General features: G+C 38.5%; 2 protein-coding genes and 1 non-coding gene across 6 annotated transcripts in view; 1 reads left to right on the forward strand and 2 right to left on the reverse strand.

Moving 5' to 3' along the window:
• Window positions 1–2,587: 2,587 nt before the first annotated feature.
• Window positions 2,588–19,088, reverse strand: part of LOC136252127 (uncharacterized) — a 31,567-nt gene continuing 15,066 nt past the window's right edge. For all 4 annotated transcript variants that reach the window (XM_066044508.1, XM_066044509.1, XM_066044511.1 and 1 more), the window contains 6 exons: window positions 18,637–18,719; window positions 16,128–16,185; window positions 7,707–7,811; window positions 6,631–6,712; window positions 4,902–5,115; window positions 2,588–4,843 (listed from right to left, as the gene is read on the reverse strand). In XM_066044508.1, coding sequence (XP_065900580.1) covers window positions 5,103–5,115; window positions 6,631–6,712; window positions 7,707–7,811; window positions 16,128–16,185; window positions 18,637–18,719 — 341 coding nt within the window. In that variant the 3' untranslated portion in view covers window positions 2,588–4,843; window positions 4,902–5,102. The remainder of the gene's footprint in view (window positions 4,844–4,901; window positions 5,116–6,630; window positions 6,713–7,706; window positions 7,812–16,127; window positions 16,186–18,636; window positions 18,720–19,088) is intronic.
• Window positions 10,068–13,117, forward strand: LOC136252734 (uncharacterized). The gene is made up of 7 exons (XM_066045302.1): window positions 10,068–11,166; window positions 11,212–11,259; window positions 11,306–12,012; window positions 12,060–12,287; window positions 12,543–12,771; window positions 12,863–12,916; window positions 12,966–13,117. Exons 1-7 carry the CDS (start codon window positions 10,068–10,070, stop codon window positions 13,115–13,117), a joined length of 2,517 nt encoding a protein of 838 aa, XP_065901374.1.
• Window positions 14,561–14,637, reverse strand: LOC136254895 (small nucleolar RNA SNORD36). Its single transcript, XR_010700829.1, has one exon. It is a non-coding gene; the product is annotated as a small nucleolar RNA SNORD36 (small nucleolar RNA).

Consider the following 19,088-nt stretch of genomic DNA (forward strand, 5'->3'; position numbering starts at 1 on the left):
TTAAGTCCATTATGCTTCAAAATTTTCCTATTATGTTTTTTGACATTTCCCCAATTTTCTGCCTATTATGCTTGTTTTTATTCTTTTCAGAAATGATTTATGCTTTTATTTTGCGCGTTTTTCTTTGTGCGGAGAAGCTCTTCATGATACAATGTAAATGGAGGTGTCACTTCAACTGCAACATACAAATAATAGCAATAGTTTGAAATTGGATGTGCTCCAGAGTTCATTGGCATATTAGAGCATGGGGTCTGGGGGCATATCTATAGTCCTTCATAAACTACAGACTAATGTATCGTAGTTTTGTATGCATATAAAATATTATGCATCATTTCTGATTGATCTTCTGAGTTGCCGGTAGTAATTGGTATTCAAAGGACAGCAACTGCTCAGTACGTATAATATGTAGCTTGCATTTGCATCACCATGCCAAGAACAGTTAGCTTCCTGAGGATAAACACTTGATGGTTCTCTTTTGTATGCGATGACTGTTCTATTAGAATCTCGATCTTTCCTGGTTTGGTATTAACCTCAGTTTCACTTCAGACCTCATGCACTATTTTAAATGTTTAGACATTCACTAGCTATCTGACTCAACACTTACCTTATTATCATCAGAGCTTCTATTGTATAATTTTCCAATTGAGTTTCCAATAATCATAACCATCATAGCTATCACATTTTATTCATTACCATTGAAGCTCAGCTAAACTGCTTTTCCATGCCTTGGTGCTATATAGTTGGCACATGACTGCATGTGTCCTATGAGTATAAAACTCAAACCCACAATGAAAAGTATTCATTTCGTCGAGGTGTAAACTTGTAGTACATGTACTTTTGTGCTACAAAGTATAATTTTCAAATATAGGTAAGATTTAACCTGTTGCTTTTGTGATCAAGTGTACATTGTGTGTGCTCAGTTCTTCAGTCTGACATGCCATAATAAATCATACTATGAGAGTGAAGGAAGTTTAGTAATTAACATCACATTGTGTGTTATTGAAGCTCTATAAAATTGATGGGTTGCCATTTTAAGTAGTACATTATACATAACATGTTAAATTACATAAAAGATTATTGAAGCCTCACAGCAGAAAGTTGGAAAAAGTGGTATTATTGTGAATAGTAAAAGGAAGAAATTACAACCATGCATGTACATGATGACCTAGTTAGTAGCAGGGGCAGATCTAGGATTCCCCAAGGGGGGTGGGCATTTGTAATGGTGGCTAAAAAATGTGGCATCTGATTGATACAACTAGTAGTGCAGTGTGAGAAGAACACTCAGCACGAGGAGCATGCTTTTATCTAAGAGGTCTTGGAGCATGCCTTTTACAAGATTTTTGCAAATTTAGCTTTCTGAGATTGAATTTGGCAATAATATTGACTGAACCATATCAAATAAGCAATTGTGAGCCACTTGTAACTAAGTGAAATCCTCTAGCAGTGGTAACTAGTCTTCATATAAAGGGCACAGCATAAATGCTGTAGTATAAGTTCAAAGCAGGAGTTGGTCTTTGTTCTTTATAGTTTAAGAATTTATTGATGAATGTTCTATCAGAGTAGTTGATCGTTCTATTAGACTATTTTGATCTTTAGCAGCTTTTTAGCAGTTTTACCCCTTTGTACCCCTCTTGTTGATCCCTAGAAGAGATTAGCTCTTCTATTCTCACTCTTTCCATGTTTTCTGCAACCGCACCTGTACTGTAGCTTCTATTATCTTCTAGCAAGCACATGGTAAAAATTTGGAGGGAGAGTGCTTCAGCCCCTCCCCCCCCCCCTAAATCCGCCCTTGAGTAGAGCTAGTTATTTTGCTGCACATGGTCACTAGAGAGGATGTACTAATGCTGATAATGCTGGAAATATGAATGTGTGGTTCAGTGGCAGATATAGAAATTTTCAGAGGGGGTTTCAGATTCCACTCAACACCCTAGCTGTAGGTCGAAGACCAAAAAAAAAAGTTCATGCAAAACCTGCTGTATATAGAACGCCGTAATTGTGATTTCAAATGCAAAAGTATGAAGGTTTTCGTCATTAGAGAGTCCTTCTATAACACACTATGTATAACTTGTGACGATTTTATCATCCAGAATAAATTTGGGGCACACGCTATTTTCAGAGGGGGTTTCAACTGAAACCATTGCAACCTCACTGTATCCACCACTGTGGTTGTTTTACAGTAGTACAGTTTGTAACTGACCTGACATGTGACAAACCAAACTCCATTATATGAAAAGTCACCTACAATGATAACTTCTTGTCCATGCAATTAAAATTTCTGAAAATTACACGGTCATAGTGCATATTAGCTTTAAAAGTGGTGATTCATGAAGATCTTCAAAAAGTAGGCAATTTATGTGCCTATGCATGCCCTGTTTTTTGCTGGTCCTGAAATCAATCAATCAATGATTAACTGAAGTCCATAGTGGGTGTCTATAACACTTATTTTGTGACATAATCTCATTTACATCCTGTAATAATAACTATACTGTCCATAAGTAAATGTATTGCATTTTATAACACACAGTATAATGATACTCATGCAATACATACAGTTGGCACTTGGTATGTACATATTACACTTCATTCACCATTGTTGTATTATTAATTGCTGTATACACACGCAATACAATTCAAAACAGTCAAGCTGTGAAAAAGTAAATTACAAGTGTGGCAGTGTTGTATGTATTATAGTATGGCTACAGATACACATTGTAGTGTATATAACAATTATAATACAATAATCAACAGGACTAACACTATACAAATACAGTTGCAACAGTTTTGTCTATAATGAAATATCTACACTATAACATAAAATGTTATATGTCCAAACTTGTAAAACATACCATAGAAAATCAGGGGCATAGCCAGGATTTTTTGAAAGGGGGTTCCAGCAGCCGCTGAGAGACTTTCAACATTTTAATGAATCAAAACTAGCAAATTGCTATATTTTTAGTACTATCATAATACATGTAAGTGCCCCTGGAATGAAGCCAATACTAGATAAAGCTACCTAGTGGAAACAGACAACATTACACACAGAGACACATAATATAGACATCTGTAAGTGATAGCTATCCCACCAGTATAGGAACCATGAATCCACTGATACAAATGGAATGACTTACAATCAAAACATTAAATATGCATTGCATGGATTCATATTTTGCATGCCCAAGTGATATAATATAAATTATTGGAGTTATATATCTTTAAACACTGCACACCAAGCTATAACAGTATAAGGTCATGCTCAGTTTTGAATTTAATGTTAGAATGTCTAAAAAAATCCACTAATGAAGTCCCTTAACATATGGATATTTACATGCACGTTCTAGTTCTATTAGAGTATACATGACTGCTCTATTAAAGCATATCGATCTTTTAAACAAGTTTTCAAGAGGGCTCATGATACCTCTGTAAATCCTTCCCTGAGAGATGAATGCAAGCTTTATATCAATTGTTGTGCTGCGTCATACACTATTACTCACTCATTTTGCCCTGCCATGCACACTAAATAAATGGTGTGTTAGGGTCCTGCTGTAAACCCAGAAGTCTAAATTTTACAGGGGGGGGTTCCTGAACCCCTTGAAACCCCCCCTCCATACGCCCCTGAAAATTATGTATAGGTAAAAATAATAAAAATTATTATTTAATGCCAGAATACAGCTATATATAATGTTCTAGCTTGTCCTGTTGTAGGGATAATTACTTTGATGTGGTAACTATGTTTGGATAAATCAATTGTCACATCATACAGTTCACCCACACTTAAATTGTATAATACTTTGTAATTACATTTGCCATATTTCTGTGTGGTGAACAAAGCTGAATATACTACATCTCCATAGTGCAGTCGAGAATTTCCATCAGCAAGGTAGAAGCCACGTTGTTTGTTAGCTTCTACCAGCCTAACTAGTTGATTAAGAGTTAGGAGGTCTTGAAGAGATGTACTGAAACTCTGTCGTTGATACACCACATCTACTAGCAAATCATTTGTTGATTGCTTAACATACACTTTCCGACTGAACACAGCTAACTTTGATTTTCGTCTTTTGAGCAACTGAATTTGGTAATTACCATACGGCATAGCTATGCTGAATTTAGTAAGTTTTTGTGTTGGTCCAAGCACGGCAACACATCGGAGTTTGCCTCTGACATTATCGTAACATGCTAGTGTTTGCAAACTATGGGTATCCCTGATCGCTTTGGAAGTCTTTGATAAATTCCTTTTAGACACTGCATATAGAGAACTGTACTGTGAGGGATCATTGAAACTACAGAAGACAACAGAAAACTTCACATTCTGGCCATCTGTAAATGAGTTTACATGACAAGGAACCATGTCCCTTGTTATAAAGTCCTCAATGTATTGCTTAAGACCACCCTCATCAATACTGTCAATGACAACAGAAGGTTGTTCAGGTAGCAGATCACTTTGACACAATGGAGTATCATCTACGGAAGGTGAAGGAGTTTAAGAAGTAGACATGATAGTCTCTGCTTTAGTAGTAAATGGTCTGGGTGTGGATGTGCCTGTAGAAAATCATCATGTGGCTGCTATATGAATCGTTTTAGTGTCTTTAGTTATAAACCATCTCTTACCACATATGTTCCAACATAGACAAGCCTATTGGGTGTTGTGGCAGCAATAACTGATGGTAGATTTTCACCGTGATAAGTTTCCAAATTAATGGCATTCAAAGTTGATTCAGCTAGTAGTCGTTGTTTTATCTGATGTGGACTATCATTTGGATACCTTTGTAGTAAGAGGGCAACTGCTCCTGCAACTGTAGGACAAGCCATGGAAGTACCACTCATCTGTGCTACCCCTCTATCATTCCTATAGCACATGAACAAATATAAAATGATTCACACACGATATATTATATGTAATTTACCTGTGTGAAGCACTACGTATCCACTGCCCTGGGGCAAACACATCTACACATTGTCCATAATTTGTACCAGGGGAATTTGACAATGAGTTGAACCAGTATAGCATATGTCCTGGTAGGTTAGATATAGCATCTGTTGCCTCCTGGATAGCTTCAACTGTGATAACATCTGGTGAACTTGAAGGCGAATATCTGCATGAGTTGTTACGCTGATTTCCTACCACAAAATGAAAAGTAGCTAGCAAAGATGAATTAAAGACATGCATGAGAGACTTAAGTCGTATATGCATACACACCAGACATGACTAAGGGTTTGTGTTAAAAATGCATGTACAATTGTGCCATATAGTAAATAAGTTGAACAGTCTTACCTGCAGCAGTCACAACTACTATATTATTAGTGACAGCTACTCTAATTGCAATGTTAACAGCTGGAGTGATTGGTCCAATAAGAGACATTGAAATTACTGATCTTCTTCCAAGCGTACAGGCTTTGGCGACGGTTCAGTTATGTACTTAGGCCTCCTCGACAATGAACACGGCCCGCTATGTCTGAGCTCGGGATACTACTGCCCCTTGATATTTCGTCACGCGCAATTCCGTATACGGCTTCCAATAACGATATTTTAGTTATAAGGAAACTAATCGGCAAACAATTTGGATTGTGATGGCACCCGGCAGGCAGCGTAAGTTTCATGCTCCTTCGCCGCCTTCAGCGGCTCATAAGCTCCTGCTATTATCTATGGTTAAGATATACTCCATAACCTCATTAATAAGACAGTCATAACCTGACCACTTCATTTCAGCGACCAAGGTGTACTTCATCACATCATTAATTGAGGCCACACTACAGGCAGCCTTATTAATGAAGTGCACAATTCACAGCTAACTATAAAGTGATTCACATATACATCACAAGACTGTAGAGGAATTCTTAACCTAAGATCTGTAGGAGTTGTCACAGAGCTAGGCTTCTGTGTGCTAACCATATTTGGTATTTCACTCTGCCAATCAAGAATTCAATGCTTACTTCCATATTTGGTAAGCAGAGATCACAGCCTGTATACACACACGGGACGTCTTGCTGCAAAGAGCTTTTTATTTCAAAAACATTTCAACATAAGTTGTGGATACTGACAGAAAATATCAGGGGACCATATTATGCAACATATACATGTAGGCACAAATGGAATTTTTTTTTAAATTTAATAACCAACAATCATTAAAACAAAAGTCACTGGCTTGATGAAGAACACTGTTTAGTGGATGACACCAGTCGCTAACCAATTTCTTTAATAACATAAACTTCACTACTAGAATTTCAGTCCATGAAATTTCGAGTTACTGCCATGAAAGGTTTAAAATTCATACATTTGTGTCCATGAAAAGTTTCCATGCAAATTTGATGGACAGATTATTAATAAAACTTACATGGAACAATACTTAGTATATGAAATGGCAATGTTTGATGCAGAGATAAGTGTACACATTTCCTGTCCAAAAATTTTGTAGTAGTGCCGTGATTTGCCATTGAATGACAAATCGATTTGCAGTGAATGCAACTTGATATAACATCTAGAATTTTATTCCTTAGTACGTCATAATATGATTGAAATAGTGCTAACAATCTGAAAGTTACAGCACTTTGAAGTCATGTGTCACTTGAGGTTTCGCTATATCATATTTTAAGGATTGATCAAAGGATTAACCAATCAACACACAACACACTTACCATGAAGCATTTAAAGTGGTTAGCTGAACTCCACGTTGTAACATTCCTTTGAATCTTAATGTCAATGGAAAAAGTACCTTAGCTAAATGAGCAAATAAAATACCATAAGAAAATCAATATATTGTGCAGACAAAACACAGACAGACAGACACACATGCATGCACGTACACAGTAGAGGACAAAAAAAACTTCCCATTCTGCTTCTGTTGCGTGCAATAGAAGCTAAGAAAACACTTATGGAACAGAATAAAATGCAAGCATCAGTCTTACCATTTTCGAAGTGTTTGTGAAATTTGCAACAGTTGTACAAGCCATGGCCAAGTTATTCGACACGATGAATACTACTGTGCACCATTGGCCAGCAAAGTGGTTGCTACGATGCTCCGAGGAGTCTGGGATGGAAGCTAGTTGGCAGTTTAACATTCGCGTCAGCTTTAAACAAGCCTACATAACACTAAGCGGCATAAAAGAACTGTGATATTGCCTACAGAAGGTTAGTACAATTGTTAAACAATTAGTTTTATTGACTCACTTTTATCGATGGTACACTGTTAATTAAGTAAACAAAATTTCCTTCTGTTCAGATAAATAGGTAGTGGGCATTAATTAGGAAGAAGTGTAATAGTGCAGGTGCTAGTATTTCATAGGCAAAGTTTGCTCAAATACTTGCTGCTATACACAAATATGATTTAATAAACAATAGAACAGTTGGTTATAAGTCTTCTTCGTCGTTTGACGCAGTCAGCTGCTTTCCGAGAGCCTTGCCTTTTGTAACAGTAAGCAGCAGTGTTCTACATAGAGAAAGGCATACAGTACACATACATTAGTGTGTTAGCATTAGTTAGTGTTCACTTACTTATTAGCAACTCTTCATTCACTTGATTTCCTTTGTAAATAAAACACGCATTCTCAGCGCTAGCAAAACGGAAACGCCTCACCAAAAACATAAAACGCAAACGGAACTTTTTTTTGTCCACTACTGTACATGCACACACACACGCATGCATGCACACACACACACGAATGCACGCATGCACACACACACTCTTACTATGCACGTGTCACACATAACTCACTGATAATGAAGCCAGAGAAGACCCAGCTAATCCATCCACCCAGTACAATCATAGGTAACACATTAGTCAGTGTTCCCTTCACCATGGTCATCGCCATACTAGGGTCTATGGAGGGAAACTATAATAACACACTACATTCATCCTACCAGCATTATGTGTTATTTCAATTGTGAGATTCCAGGAAAAGAAGTACTATAATTTACAATGGATGGACGCCAATGGACCCAGTTACATGTCTACAGGTTTGATGCACAGGACGTAGTCATGTAATATAATATGGCACCACAACTGTCAACCACATTGAAATCTGAGTCGTTAAAAAGTCTGAACTATAATACATAAACCTTCCCATTACAAATAACATATACAATATGGACATGCCACAGTCGTAAACTCTACTAGTACAGTAGATATATTGTGACCATGAAAAGTAAGTCCCAAACATGACTAAGGTATTTAATGACCTCATTAATAAGACCATTTCATTATTGAGGCCATACTATCAATAAGGTTTCATTGTTTAGCTACAGCAAAACACTGGGAACTATTGATCTTATATATATACATATATGTCTATTGAATGATGTACAATAGAACCATGTCACATGGTCTTTACAATGAGGTGACCGATTTAAAGAGGTGATATAATATACTTGAGCATTGTTTAGTTAGGAGTATAGCCACTAAAAAGAGGTGGATGGCTGATAAAAATAACAGACAAACGAAGTCAGAATGGGGATGATCCGATGCGGAACGTATGACAAACTACTTATAGTTACTGGTTCAAGGCATCAATGACTCATGTTTATGATGACTACATAATGGAATTATGGACTAGACTGACAGACAACTGTGAATCCAAGCACTCACAAAAGTAGTGTTGAGTACCACACCGTAATTCAGCATAATGAAACCTGTAAGAAATGTCATGTTCATTCATGACTGTGCTTGAGTACACCTGAACTGTGTTTGGGACTTACTTAAGATGGTCACTATAACGAGGTGGTCTTATTAAAGATATGGCTCTTGAGCTAGGCAGTTCTGTAAAATGTTCAGTGAAAAATGTTTCTACTGTTAAGTATATTATGCAAGCACATGTGTGTATACACTTGTGACTCGTGAAACATGGTATACCCTCCCAGACCTACCCCCAAGCAAATTTGCCAGCACTAACTCCTACCTGTAGTCCCTGTAGGTGAATCAGTTATATGACCATCAATATGGTAGCCGAAGGCTTTGTTTTTATTCTGTACATGTGTGCATTCATGTTTGTGAGTGTGTGTGTGTGTGTGTGTGTGTGTGTGTGTGTGTGTGTGTGTGTGTGTGTGTGTGTGTGTGTGTGTGTGCGTGTGCGTGTGTTTGCATAAGAATACTCATTTGTGTAGCCAATCATATTAGCTAGCAATGTGAGTACACAATGAAACTGGCTTCTACTACACACAGAGGAAGCTTGTGGTAGTGTTATCTACCATTAGTGTAGGTGACCATGAAGTATGAAAGATTTGTGTCTCAACTACTAATGTGTGGAACAAGTAACAGTACACTTGCAGGTAAATAAACAATGATAGGCACATATCCTGTAGCTACACAAGCTGACATGACACTACGCACACATTTTGAATGTAGAAACTTTATAAGTTGACGATACACTGTAAAATGTATTGTAGGGGAGCTTCCTACTGTAGGAAGCTTATAAAATTTGTAAGACTAAAAACAATCTTTTTCATTTTGTATACCATCTAGGGCTCCACCTCACAACAAACAGAACTGTAATTATTCATCATGGCAACCATTCTCCATGGCAACCATAATATCAAGGCATATCAAAGAAAACCATGTCACTCAAGATCAAGGCAACCTTCAAACCCGAAACTCCAAGTGAAGCTGTTAATTTGAACCCTTTCACCTTCCTAAAGTGAACTCAACAACCACACACCACACAAACATCCTGAGCTTATATTACTGAGTGTTGATGGTGGATTATAATATGCAGTAATATCCCTTTGATGTTTGTGTAGTAATGATTTTCTATTTCAAGTAGGTTTAACTATCCCAAATAGGAACACACTTTCCCACACAATGACATGCTAATATAAGCTTCAGATACTTCACTATTGTGGCTGGATAGCTGACACATATAGAGTAGTTGATTAATAGCAGCAAGAGTAAATAATGGAGAAGAGAGTGTCGAACTGCCGTATAAGCCATCAAAAATGAGCGCGCTTATTCCTACGGCTTCGATGGGTTTGTTTTCCGGTTTCGTTAGTACATTTTCGTAAATTAAGTAGGTGAAAATGTGCCAGTGTTTAACACGTCTGGACTGGCCGCATAAGAGTGCGTGGCAGATGAGCGAAGAGAGTGATGGAGACTCCAAGTCGACGAACTTACCATGCTCCATTGCGTCAAGATGGAATCGACCAGAGCGATGAGAGCGAACAAGACCTCGACTCAGATTTATCACTGTCGGAAGATGCGGAGGAACAGGTTTTGTGGACAGCAAACAATTGTGGAAGGGAGAACCTGGGAGAGCAGTCCGTCGAACCTTCTATTGGAGTTGTGTCTGTTGAAGTTGAAACTCAAGAGGAATTTCTGAAGGAGCTACGTGATGGTCTGAGTGTGCGTCATCCAGAACTGTTGTTTTCAATGGCTAGTGGTATAACAGACGGCGCCAGTAAGAAGGCTATTCCTGTTATGCTAATAACACAAGCTACTTTTCACCATCACCCTCCTTATGGCTTGGTTCCACACATTCAGGTATCAGTACTGTACAAGGTTTATACCATATCAATTTTGATGAGAGAGTGGAAAAAGGAGATATTTGAAAGTTTTGATGATTTAGATGCTGTATGTACGATGATTGGAAACAACACAAAGCACAAGTTTTGTCCAGGTATTGAAATGGAGCACTACGTAACTGAATATTTGAATCCAATTGGTTTCCATATTAAGAGCGCAAGAGTGTCAGAATTTCCTTTTCACCGGGTTGATTCACAGACATGTGATCTCTATTTTGAATTAGCTCAAAATGCAAGGAGGGTAGAAAAGGAGTCCAGTGATGTATTGTGCTATCCATGTAAGCGCTTAGTGAACCATCTGAAACGACAGAAGAAGAGGAAAGAAGAGGAAACACCAACAAGAAAATTGAAGCGGCAAAAGCCATCATCAAGGGCCAGGTTATCCTACATGAGTCCAGCAAGTCAAGCCAAACGGAAGAAATTGGCTCAGTATGAACGAACAAGCACCATGAGGAAACTGGCAAATTATGAGAGTAGTGAAATCACCTTAGATGTCAATCAAAATGAAGAAATGTGTAGTATTGTACAGGCCATAGGAGATGATGATTTAGAAAAACTTTATGTCGAGGGCGAGAAGCATGGTGTCGGTTCCATTATGAAGGAAATTTGGGTCACAGATGTCGAACAGAGAAGAAGCAAATTTTTTGATGATCAAGCCAAAAACAGTATGTCATTCATGGTGACTATATCACTTTACCATATTATTATAGGTTTTGGAGGAAGAGGGAATCGCTGGAATTCAATCACAATTAGGATGGGTATGCTATATGTCCTGTTTTTATGTTTACTCAATGTTGTTTACAGCTTTGGCGATCTATACTCGCAGTCCTGCTGCTTATGAAGCTTTAAAGGACTTTGACATACTGAAGTTGCCTTCTAAAGCCACTTTGCAGTCGTATACAGGGGCATTTATTCATGAGCCTGGAGCCAGTGCAAGGTGCATATCTGATCAAGTTTCTCGCTACTTGGCATTCAATGAAGAGTCTAGGAAGCTAGGAAAACAAGAGCCAAAGGGGGATGGTGCTTTAATCTTTGATGAGGTTAAAGTTGCCTGTCAACTTGTTTGGAACTCCCGTAGTCATCAGCTGATGGGGTTGTCGATGACGTCCAAGAACCTTGCATCATTGAATGATGTATATTCTTTGTTGCACAATTCTGATCCATCCAAGCAAACCTCGTATATATTACAATTCTTGTGGAGGGATTTAACTAGTGAGTTCGACATCGTGGGCCCTTATTTTACTTGTTCCTCGTCCGTGGAGGGAAAGTTTGTTCTAGCTTGTGTCCTTGAAACTGTTAAACTGTTCCAGTTGCACAACCTCAAGACCAGCGTACTTGTGTGTGATGGTGGGTCATCAAACATAGCCACCATTAAAGCCAGCCATGGTTGCCATGGTGCATATTCACTAATCAAGGACCACCCAAGTGACAAGTACAAAGTGGATCCCTGGATGTTGAACCCATTTAACCCTCCACACAAGATATTTTGGCTCATCTGTCCATCACACCAGGTAATGTAGTCTGAGTGTTACAATTGATTTATTCCAATATTCTCTAGCTTAAGAACATGATCAACGCCCTCTTCTCTTCTAAGCCAGATGGTTCCAAACTGTTTCAGCATGCTGACAAGTCTACGTTTGGATGGGAGACTATCAATAGTTTGTATGAGCGAGAACTGAAGAGGGTCAGTCAAGGTCAAACTAGGATGGTACCTCGCCTTAGAGAAGCTCACTGCCTACGTGATGCATGGACTAAGCTGAATGTTCACCCAGCAAAGATCATGCAAGTGAGAATTTTGGTACAGAGTTGTCATGTATAATAAACTGGGTTGTTTTAGCTGATGCCAGTACGCCTTCCACTTGCATACATCACTTACCACCAGCCAATTATAATACATTGTGTTATATAACACTTCTGGTCTATGTGGGGATTATTCTGTGTGCTATGTTCACAGCTACCCTATCATCTTTTATAATGTATGGACATAAATATACATATACTTAACAACAGTTTCAGAAATATTTAATTTTTAAATTTATAGCAAGAACAAGTGCTATCTGAGTTGGTATGGTATATCAATCAAGACCCTCCTCCACCTGACAAGGACACAACATCTGAAGTGCTAGCTTACCTGGAAGCATGTAATCTACTTTTTGAACAAGGCTTTTTAAGCCACAATCGTGTACGGAGTTTGGACGGTGACATAATGAAGAACATCAATAAAGGCTTCCAGTACTTCACTAAGTGGATTGACTCAATTTTAGACAAAGGTGAGATTAAGTTATGTTACATACTTTTTTCATTTCAAGAAATCTAATATATTTGCAGTGTGACTTGTTATTGTTTGTGTTTCTCTAACAGATCCCACCTTTCCCCACACAGCAAGCACGCAGAAGTCTTTCTTGTCATGGCAAAGTAAGCTGTTTATACCTGTATGACAATACTTACCCTATGTATTTAATAGCTTGGGACCTCTTACGAATAGATGTGTATGGCTTCAGGGCATTGTGTACGTGGTTTTTGGAAACATATCCCACTTATTTTATATCCTCCCTGCGTTTGTCTGGATCATCAGTTGAGAGTCTTTTCAGCCAGTACAAACAGTTTCATGTATAGTTCGTAAGAATGGTAAAAAACTAAAATCAGGGAAATACATGAAGCCTCTGTCTCGGTACTGGAGATAATGAGGTAGATTGGACTTGTCTTTCATAATCATTGCTTGTAAAATTGTAATCTCCTGTGACAGTTTATCTCTCTATGTGTCCTTACACCCCTTTATTTGCTTGTATCGCAGATGTAACATTTCACAAATTGCTGCACCTCCAAATCGCAGATGTACATCTTCACTATCCATGACAACTGGTGAGGGTTGAGATGTACTTGCACTTTCTCCACTTAAACTTCTTTGAAATCTTTCAGCACATTGTAGTAACTGATCATAAACAGTTGAAGAAATTGTGATCATCACCGGATTGCTCTCTGGAACTGGGATCCCACTGCGGTCACAAAAATCAAGCCACTGCATCCTGATAGCAGCAACTGACAGTTCAGCAGACATCTCCAGGTTAATGGCACTCAATGGATAGCTTCTGCTTAGCAAGAATGAGCTGCAGTATTGTTGCCATTGCAACTGGAATTGCAAATACGGATCTACCTCCTGTTTGCACTTGAAATACAGCTTGCCAAAACGTGCCTGGTGATTTGCAACGATATCCTCAAGCAGTTTGTGTTCATCAGCAAACAAGCTGTCCACTAAGTTCGTCAACTTCTCTGAAAAATACGACTGCTCACATAGTTTATTATTGGCTACAGCTGCTAACACCATTGGATCTACTTCACGGAAGCGTTTAATTAAACTTTCCCTTTCTTTCTTATTGAGTATTTTCCGTGTTCGTTTCTTTGCTGTCGTTGCGGTCTTCGTACTTTCCGAGGCAGTTTCTTCCCGGACAACTAATTCTTGTTCGTGAGCCTTCGCTTACTTCTTTGTCGATTTGGCTGCTGGTTCTTTGTCCAGCGACCTCTTTGGTCTTCCGCGAGGTCGTTTACTTGGCTGCTCAGGCTTCAGTCTAGACGCCATGTGAATAGCTCACGCGACAACGAGTCCAATTTCCGAGGCGCCTTGCACTTGACACTATGCAGCTTTTGTTAACACATTTGGATCGAAGCAGTAGGAATAAGCGCGCTCATTTTTTATGGCTTATACGGCAGTTCGACACTCTCTTCTCCATTATTTACTCTTAATAGCAGCCATTACATTAATAAAAACTACCTCCTTATCATTGGTCACCTCTAGAACTGTATCAGGACTCCTGAAATGGACTAAACAACTTTATTAGTACAAGGCCATCTATTTATTAACGTCACAAATTTTGGTCCCATATCAGTGACTGAACTTTCATTTTATATTTATTATTGAGTATCACACAGGAACTGTTAATGGTGACAAATTCACCTAGTAAATCATCGGTCATCACCATCTCGTGACAATACTAAGGGATAGGAGATACCAAAGTGTCTATTGAGGGGGTCGAGGCATAAACACATCACCTTGTTGTATGACTTGCTCAGATTTAAAAAGCTCAATTGTAAGTTAACACATCACATGATGTACTCAGCTAATAAAATCATCATAACAAGTCACATGACAATAGGACAGCTAACATGGACATTAAGTGCTCAAAATTTAAATTGCATTGCCAATCACACTTCAGAGAATCTATTAACACTACAGCACTTATTAGATTCTAATAACACTTGGTCCCGGGGTTTAGAAAGCCCGGACCGGACCAGACCAGACCAGGTCAACTTCTTCTTCAAGTAAGCCAATTCACACAATAGCTATAACGTGCAATTCACGTAATAGCTAGCTACAACATACACTCTTCACCTTGTAGCCACTCTGCCAAGAACATAATTAGCTAGCTACGATGGCTCAGACTGCAACAGCGATCGTGCACGAAACTTCATCCACAATAAAACAGCTTAACTAAGCTATTAAAATACTTTCTACTACACTTCACTACACAATCGCTACAAGCTCCTTCTGCTGTACTATACTGTTACACACACACACTAGTAACTGCCCAAATTTATTAGAATCGTGATATACAAAGTGAAAGGAACTAAGATAACAGCAAACCTCTGAATTTATTTTGGTTGTGATGAATGAGTAATGGAGTATTTAATCAAGGTAAGCTTTAAATAGAACAAAATCTTGCTACTCCAGAAATCTCTATATAGCTACCCTGCATGAGCACTAGCTTACCTTTCTTAGTTTAGCCAGTCATCCATGACCATTCCTTTACATAAGTTCAATGTAAAAGTTTCATAGGCTGAGTTACTGAAATGTGGTGTACCATATAAACAAAAAATTTGACAGAATAAATTTGGCAGTTGGAAAATTTTCACTGAAATAGTCAAATTTAAATCCGCCAAATAAACTGGATAACTAAAGAGATCAAAATAATGGAGAAATTCAAGGAACCTACACAGCTTATTCTGATGAAAATATACTGAGCCTACTCCCACAGCTACAGCCAGACATTCTTTTCAGATCTATGGGCCAGAGGCACCTGGAAGGCATTCTCCAGTTCTCGTACCACCTACTGATGTATCCCTGACTTAACTATGTTTGGTGTTGGGCCCTGCAGGCAAAAGAAACCGTCAAATTTAAATATATCAAATAGTCATACTGTCCATTTCACCAAATATTTTTTCCATGTCTGTTTGATTTTAATTAATGACTAGCTATACGTTGACATGGCAGAACCACTAGACTACATTTATACCATATTGCTACACTAAGTTATGGAACCATTTAGCCATAAACACAGCTCAGCTGACAATTCAGCAGCCAATCCTCCTAACAAAAACAAGGAGGCAAGATTGACTGCAAGGGCAAGTCTAAGAAGACATAGTGCATAATTTATGAATTCAAGGTAACTAAGCATTAATTAGGCCTACGGGAAAGACTAGTTAGTACCATGCAGGGGGACTCTTATCATCCGTACCCCACTGGTGAGAACAAAATACTAGGACCTAACTGACAATCTCCCCCCTCAGTTTTACAATACTAACACAAAGACATGCAAACATTGCAAGACTTATTACACAATAGTATACATACCTGTTTGGGTATATAGCCACCATTTTCTCTCAAGTGTTTTGTTCTTAATAATGCCTGCCTGTAACAATAGACACCAAAATTACTTGACGGCTCGCAAAAACTAGACAAGTCACATATAATAAAATCACACTTCAAAGTATGCAATATCGTCAATGCAACATGATGGAAGGCTTTAATTAGAATGCACACGTGTCCTGCTCACCCGTCCTTTATTTCTTCTACTCCAGGTTTAGGGTCCACGTGTAGTAACATGGACACATAGTGTCTGATGATGCCGAACAATAGTGTGATAAACACGATAGGCAGGAATACCCAGAGACGAATATCCGGATCAAGCACGAGTTCCGCCATAACTAAAAATCTGAGAAATAATCGATAGTGGGTTCTAATTTTATATAAACATTCCCGGCTGTGATTTAGAATGTACTGGTCGTAATGGGAGGGTATTTCAGTCACAAAAAGGAGGATAACGAATCAAAGGCGTCGGGAAAGAAAGCGAACCAAGTGAAGAAAGTAGTCTCCGCCAGAGCACCACTTGCGAATTGTCCAAAATATGTTCTAAAGAGAACGGGGTGAGTGATGTATACTTTTAGTGTATAAATGACTGTTTGACTGGGGTCTGAAGGACCTACAGTTATAAACAGACAGGCACTTGAAAGGGTTATAGTTATTTGCTAAGGTAAGTCTGTGTGAGGCTTTCACCATTTATTCTTGCCACAGTGAAGTGTGTGACATTTCAGGGCCTAGCTACAAAAGGGGTCAGTGGAAAAGGGGACATGTGCCGTTTAGATTTTCCATTTTCTAAAAATTGGAATGGTTTGTTTGAACCATAATGTTGTCACTAAGTGAACAACAGAATTTAAAAGTTCATAGTCTCAAATCATTTTTTAGCAAATATTACAATAATTCAGTTATGTCCAAAAATTGTTTAATGCCCAATCCCCACCATGTCGTCACCTAAATTTTCAAATGGCACTTGTCTCCCTTTGCTGCTGGCCCCTTCAATTTTGTTATAGAGTGAGACTGATGGAGCAAGGCCCTGAGCATATTTAGAAGTGCACTACTTAAAGATATACAAATACCTCATGGTCCCTTTTAGTACAGTCACTGTTAGAGGTGGGTGATATCTTCAAAAAGAAATGTGACCAGACGTGTGAGTACAAACTACACCTCATCACACAACAGGTCTTATTTCAGTACTGGCATACATTACGTCTATTATAAAAATAGCCAATGAAAATGTTCTACACCTCCTTGTTTCTGATTCCAAATGAAAAATGGGATGAGTCCAGTTGTAAACTTAAAATGGCTCGGCAGCTGGGTTCTCACCCTGCAATTCAAAATGGAGGGAAATACACAGCCTCCAGGATGTGGTGGCAAGGAGGCATACTTCACATTCCCAGCGTGTCCAAAGCATCCAAAGGCTCTTGGTACAAGGGGCCAGTTATCAGTTCAGATGCCGGCAAGCTGGTATGATAAACGGGCCAATCCCATTTTGGTAATAGCAAACCTTGCACAGGCTATCAATCTACGTAGGTCCCTTAACAGCCTTCTGTCAGCATTTTCGTCAGTTAATTATATCGCTTGGAGATTGGAAAGCATCCTATGGTGGCAAGATTGTTAAAGGGGAATTTTATACCAGCCCTGCTACACAGCTACCTGGGATGTTCAGGTAATTCTTCAGCATATACAAGGCTTAGAGCCATTTACAGTGAGATCTCCATTCCTGTGTGCCAGTTCAATTACAAGTGTTCAGATAGGTGAATTAGTTTGGATAAATGAAGTCCATTCATTTATGTACAGAATTGTGTTCAATTACTCTAATAGAACATACACTGGTTGCAAAATACTCTAATAGAACAGTCATTGCTTGTTCAGATAATCGAGGTAATACTTTACTACTGTAATTGGGAGTAATGGTGCCTTATATGAAGCTACAAACAATACCATTGACATGTGAGACTGAGCCTTCTGAAATACAATTTCTAAATTGCTCAGATTACGAAGTGGTTGCATGCTATTCGGGATTATATGAAGAAAATGAAGTCGAGCATATCAATGGTCCCACCCACCCTGTCACAATCTGGAAGCCCACACATTGTTTACGCAGAAAGAATGAGGTGGTAAACATGTGGCACCCTGTATAGTGTGCATGTGTAAGACTGTATGTGCCATGCATGCTTTTAAACCTTTTAGAACCAACTAGCTGTGTATTTAGAGAACTACATGTAGGCTAAACACCATTGATATGTGAGACTGATCTTTCTGACATGCAATCACTTTATGATCTCAGCCATTTGGAAATTTTACCCAAACATATCTCATTAGCTGACTTCTACCAAACATGGACATATGTTAAGGCATTGTAAACAATGAGAGTCTACACTATACTGTAGGTGTTCACTCACATAAACAGTTTCATAGACCATAGAGCATACACATGCATACATATAAACTTTCCCTCCACTAAATGCTTATGCATTATTACTGTACATACATGTGTAGGTACCTTAAATATTCTGTTAGCATCTTGTTTACCACTCAACACAGAATTAGACATTTGTTCTGCCATTTTGTGGGTGTGGTCAGTGGCTGTGTACAACACAAACACACTACATCATCATTGTATACCATTATTAGTATATAGAGCATGAATGTAAGTATCTAGCATGGTTTTGTAAAGAAACATGTAGTCTGAAAACAGTTGTTAGCACAAGGGTGTATGTATATGTGACTGGATTTTGGAAAAACGATCCAAATCGCACATTAGAAGTTCCGAGATAAACGGTTTTAAAGAATTGAAGCCAGCATAACTCTCCAAGGACAGCAAGCACGCGTATGAAATTTACACAAAAGATGCACCAATCTGTTACCTTTCAAGCCTCTTCCAGTACTTGTAGCTGCTTGTACAGTTTCCCGCCAAATAAGATAGAAAATCTGAGCAGTTGGACGAGCGAAGTA

This window comes from Dysidea avara, chromosome 4, assembly GCF_963678975.1.
Source record: "Dysidea avara chromosome 4, odDysAvar1.4, whole genome shotgun sequence".
NCBI lineage: Eukaryota > Metazoa > Porifera > Demospongiae > Dictyoceratida > Dysideidae > Dysidea > Dysidea avara.

Bases quoted from the DNA above. Each gene is read 5' to 3' on its own strand.
- LOC136252734 (XM_066045302.1), top strand. From the start codon at position 10,068: ATGGAGACTCCAAGTCGACGAACTTACCATGCTCCATTGCGTCAAGAT. The intron at 11,167-11,211 runs GTATGTCATTCA...ATATTATTATAG, and splicing joins TGATGATCAAGCCAAAAACA to GTTTTGGAGGAAGAGGGAAT. The intron at 12,772-12,862 runs GTGAGATTAAGT...TTTCTCTAACAG, and splicing joins TGACTCAATTTTAGACAAAG to ATCCCACCTTTCCCCACACA.